Source organism: Limulus polyphemus, unplaced genomic scaffold (genome assembly GCF_000517525.1).
Source record: "Limulus polyphemus unplaced genomic scaffold, Limulus_polyphemus-2.1.2 Scaffold1023, whole genome shotgun sequence".
NCBI classification, from domain to species: Eukaryota; Metazoa; Arthropoda; class Merostomata; order Xiphosura; family Limulidae; genus Limulus; species Limulus polyphemus.
In genome coordinates, this window is record NW_013666633.1 from 119227 (window position 1) to 124755 (window position 5529).

At 34.9% G+C, this 5529-nt stretch overlaps 1 protein-coding gene across 1 annotated transcript in view; it reads left to right on the top strand.

The window, feature by feature from the left end:
• Window positions 1-2394: 2394 nt before the first annotated feature.
• The window catches only part of LOC106461747 (GTPase-activating Rap/Ran-GAP domain-like protein 3), a 96954-nt gene continuing 93819 nt past the window's right edge, over window positions 2395-5529 (top strand). Inside the window, exon 1 of the mRNA XM_022388776.1 lies at window positions 2395-2511. Within this exon, the coding sequence (XP_022244484.1) occupies window positions 2395-2511 (117 nt within the window). The remainder of the gene's footprint in view (window positions 2512-5529) is intronic.

The window sequence follows — 5529 nt, forward strand, 5'->3', positions numbered from 1 at the left end:
GTATCACCCTAGTAACCAATACATGTACAGAAATTCCTTGAATCCCCTAGTAACCAAGACATGTATGATGTACCGAAATTCCTTGAGTCCCCTTAGTAACCAATACATGTACAGAAATTCCTTGAGTCCCCTTAGTAACCAGTACATGTACAGAAATTCCTTGAATCCCCTAGTAACCAAGACATGTATGATGTACCGAAATTCCTTGAGTCCCCTTAGTAACCAATACATGTACAGAAATTCCTTGAGTCCCCTTAGTAACCAGTACATGTACAGAAATTCCTTGAATCCCCTAGTAACCAAGACATGTATGATGTACCGAAATTCCTTGAGTCCCCTTAGTAACCAGTACCTGTACAGAAATCCCTTGTATCACCCTAGTAACCAATAAATATATTTCTCTTACACATTTATTCAATGCGATACTGTATTAAATAGACTTATTTTTTTTTTTTTTAGAATTGTTAGATCAAAATATATGTGTTGTTCAAGACAATTCGTGTCGCAACCAAATGTGTTAAACACGTAGTAGTTTCTCTAAAACGTAGGCATGTTATAAATAGTGAACGTGTGAAACTTTGCTGTCTGGATTACCGCGGTTTTGATTGTTAAAACTCCGACAGACTAGCTCACGTATCACAGATTAATTTCAAGTTTGTTTGAATCGCTTGCCACGAGTTGTTAGGAAACACAGATAACGAACGGTAATCGTCGACTTCTAACTTCACAAAACCACTCATTCAACAATGTTTGCCGAACGGAGTTTTGATTGGTTTTGGATCTCCACGTTCAGCGTTATGTGTTTTGCCCTTATTGATGTAGAGTGAAATGAAGCCCGAAAAGTGCTTGAATGAAACAAAATACCTCGAAAATAAATCGATGTCATGGAGAAACACTGATATTAAAGTTTCATTGTACACGCCAATAGAAATAGATACATTTTATACTTTTTATTAAAACAACCAAATCAGTTTTTACAAGTTTGACACCAAACAACCAGTTTTAAAATGAAATAAAAATGTATTTATACATTAGATTATTTACATAACAGATTTATCACTCTTATCTGTAACATCCATAAATAAATATTACATATTACTACATACGTAAAATGGATGATATAACTCTAATCAATAACCTCAGAAGTAACAGTTGTAAAATGTTGAATTAATTTATTTCTTATTAAAACGTTCAAGCTGTTATTTTTCAAATTTCAATCACATCATCAAATATTATTTATCATACAATAATTACTAAAAGTATAACTAAATATACATATATACACATATCCCACAGGAATGAAAAAAAATAATAAATTATTCGAGAAGATGAAATTTCACAATATTTTGATCTATAATATTACATCTACATTCTCTAATCCAATTTTTTTTTAATAATTCTAATCCACCATTTTGTTAGGCCTACATTTTTTTTCTAATGTAATCCGTGACTTCAATCTATTAATTAATTTCTCTTTTAATTGTTTTAAGATACGGAACATGTTTAGTTTTTTGTATCTCGCACCAATAACTGTATATAATACTCTTTCGTAAAATAATGATCAAATTATATACCTCAATTAATTTATAATTATTACAACTTTTATAAGACCATAAATACCAATAATGATACGATTCACATGTTCTTTCCAAAATTGTTGAAGATAACTTAAAAATCATGTCTATTAAAAGTTCATGTGCAATACACCTAAAATACATGTACAATTGTTACCTATCATGGTATTACAATACACCTAAAAATACATGTACCAATTGTTACCTATCATAGTATTACAATACGGACACAATTCATATTCAGTCACATTTATTCACTTTAACCATAGTGGGTTAGGTAATGCATCATACATAAGTCTCCACTGTATATCCGCGTTACGTTTTTCTGCCCGACTTCTATATATTATATTCCATATACGTTTTGGTAATTGAGGATGCTGGTCATTCAACCAATATTCTTTTTACTTTTTTACTTAATTGTTATACAAGGTTTTAGTGTTCTGCTCTGCTACTACTAGTGATTCTAAATTAGATATATTACCTTGTTCATTATTAGCTAACTTTTCACTATTACTAGTTAATCCTATAGGATGAACAACGTGTTTAAACTGTGTTGTAATCGCACTTACTAAACGTTTGAAACGCTCTTCTTTTTCACCATTCCGTAATTGTAACGGCAAGATTAACCTTAATGTTTTTCCATCTATTTTTTTCGTTATCAACAATATCTGATACTGTAATCAAATTATTTATCAGCCACGAAAAATAACAAAATAGATTTCCTGTGTTATCTAATGAATATTATGTAGTACGTTTAATTCTGAAGTCATTAACGTAAAACTTCTCTCCCAGTTTCTATTTTTCGGTGCGTTTGTGTTGTATGTTTTTACCTCAACTAACACATTCTGTATTTTCTGTTTCCGCCAGTTCTTCGTCAACTGACCTTGCAGCCCGGCGTGGGGTCTTCAGTCGTCGCCATTATGGGTCTATTGAAATGGTGAGTGATTATCCCCGTGAATATTTTTGGTGTTAAAACACTTTCTACGGCTGGTGTTAATCTTTCGCTCGATGTTTTGTAGAAAATTATCATTTTGTTTTGTTAAGACTATTCTCTTCGGTTAAATAGGTACACTCTCGTTGGCCACGTGTTTATATTTTCCTTTTGTCATCAACTTGGTTAAGGCAACACTGTGGAGCATGCTATTATAGCGCTATTAGTAACCACGTGTATAGCGCTGTTAGTAACCACGTGTTCTACATGAAGAAATGATAACACGATAAATTGAGCTTACGAGTAATTTGGTATCTGATCTATGCAACATTGACCGCAAAACCTATGACTAATCTTTCATACCTCAATGCATTGTTATCGACATTTCTACGATAACCTAAGCGGCGGTTCGTCGTTTATCTACCATTATTAAACCCTGTATATTAGGGTAAGCTCATCCTCTACCACACGTTTTTAATCTGTTTTCATAACTAAATTGTTTTGAAATGGTTTGTTTTTAATTGTTGTTAAGCGAAAAGCTATACAATGGGATATCCGCAGTGCTCTGCCCGCCACGGATATCGAAACCCGATTTTTAGCGTCGTAAACCTGCAGACGTTCTACTGAGCCACTGGGGGAATGGCAACTGTTCTGCCTTTTGTTTGTGTGTTTGTTGTTAAGCACAAAATTACGCAATGAACCATCTTCTGTGCTCTGCTCGCTACGGGTATCGAAAATCGATTTTTAGCGTCTTAAGCCTGTAGACTTACCGCTGACCCACTAATGGAGAGGAGGGATTTTTTATTTTGTTTGTTTGTTGTTGAGCGCAAAATTTACACAATGGGCTAGCTGTGCAGTGCCCACCACGAGTATCGAAACCCGTTTTTTAGAGTTATAAGCCATCAGACGTACTAATGAACTATTGGGGGGGGAGGCAATTGTTTTGAAACGTAACAATATTAAATGCGGGTTTTCAATAAAACAACCCATAAAGAATGCTATGTTTATATATCATATTGACAAGCTAATGTTTTAGTTCACTCGGGCAAGCTCTTTTGGACTATTATAAAAGGCAGTATTCATTTAGCAGTACAGTTATTTATAAAGATAACACAGCAACAGATGTCCCTAACTTTACCAAAAAATGCGTATCCACGTATAGTTCGGTGCTGCAAATAATAATAATAAATATATTTAATATATACATATAACTGATATCAACTAAACATTCTTTTGATAAAATTCAAGATCATTTGATTCCCCAGGAGCCCCCCCCAGTAGCACAGCGGTATGTCTGCGGACTTACAACGCTAGAATCCGGGTTTCGATACTCGTGGTGGGCAGAGCACAGATGGCCCATTGTGTAGCTTTGTGCTTAACTTGAAACAAGAAACAAGTCCCCCAAGGTGTAATTGTAAAAATTCTAACAACGTTCCTGCTCCCACTATTCTTACTCTCTAATTTTAACCTAGTTTTATTTCTGTCTTACTTGCATTTAACCTTATTGATTGGCTTGAAATACAAGATAGATAGATAGATTGATTGATAAGTGTGTATGTTTGTGTTTGTAATGAGTTAAAGAACTGTAGCTCTAAATAATTCGTTCTGACTATGATTTAATTAACACTAGTTTTTATTTCTTCAGAACACGATCTATATATTACAAATATGTACAAAACTTTCATAATTTACATGATTTTCATGTTCTACGTCGACTCGTAAGAATGATTACGTTGGCACGTGCTTAACCCGAAACTGACTTCTGTCAAAGGGGAAAATTTTTGAAGTTTCAACGCGGTAATTTTATATAAAGTATCGTTTACAAATGTTCGGTGGCCCGGCATGGCCAAGTGGTTAGGGCGCTCGACTCGCAATCAGAGGGTCGCGGGTACAGAGGGTCCCACCAAACATGCTCGCCCTTTCAGCCGTGGGGGCATTATAATGTGACGGTCAATCCCACTATTCGTTGGTAAAAGAGTAGCCCAAGAGTTGGCGGTGGGTGGTGATGACTAGCTGCCTTCCCTCTAGTCTTACACTGCTAAATTAGGGACGGCTAGCGCAGATAGCCCTCGTGTAGCTTTGCGCGAAATTCAAAAACAAACAAACAAATGTTCGAAACTCACCCTATAAACATTAACCTTGTATATTATAGTTTACAGAGCACCATACTATACTGCCTGTTGTATAATATATCACTAACCATTACGTACTTTCACTATCCTTTAACAACTATATGCTATTCATTCTTAGCTTATAAATACGTGTTATTCCCTTACTGTATATATATACATAATCAATAATCACCTACTTTTACTGTTATCTATCTACTGTACACTGTTCACCAAGCTCTACGTACTGTATAATGTTTAGTTGATTCTACCCCCTGCATATTTATCACTAAATTCTAACTACAGTATAATGTTCACCGAGCACCGCCAACGTGTGATATCCCGTTTTATAACAGCGTGTCGTTAGTGGTCTGTCATAACTTGGTTTATATGGAATTTCTTCTCATGTTTATGGACACTTTTTTTCTCCTACATCCCGTATTTAGCTTGTTTTAAAATATTATATTTCTACGCCGGAACTTGTGGCAGCAAAACAAAATCTGTACGAAAACTCGTCATACCGAACCACCTGCTGACGAGGACTTAACGGACAGCTTTGTCGTTCATGTTTGCGACGTAATGACTTTGTAAACGTTCTTTGTTTACTTCCAACCAGAAACAGAAAGTGTGGTTTTTCTTCCTTCTCAAGTAAGCGTAATTATAACGGTTTCTTGTTGAGACTTCGTTCGGCCTTAAAAGTATTTTATTAGAGCGAATACTGGAGATAGATTTTACAGGGAGTGGAAAAGTACACGCTTTTTAAAAAAATAAAATAAAATCCGCTCTACCTTCTGAAAGTGCTGTTAATTATGCGAACACCAGAGGCAAGAAGAGTAAAAAAACAAGTAATATCTCTTGAAGCCCATGAGAAAATGAGGAATAGAGTAACTACGTCTGTTTGTTTGTTATGAATTTC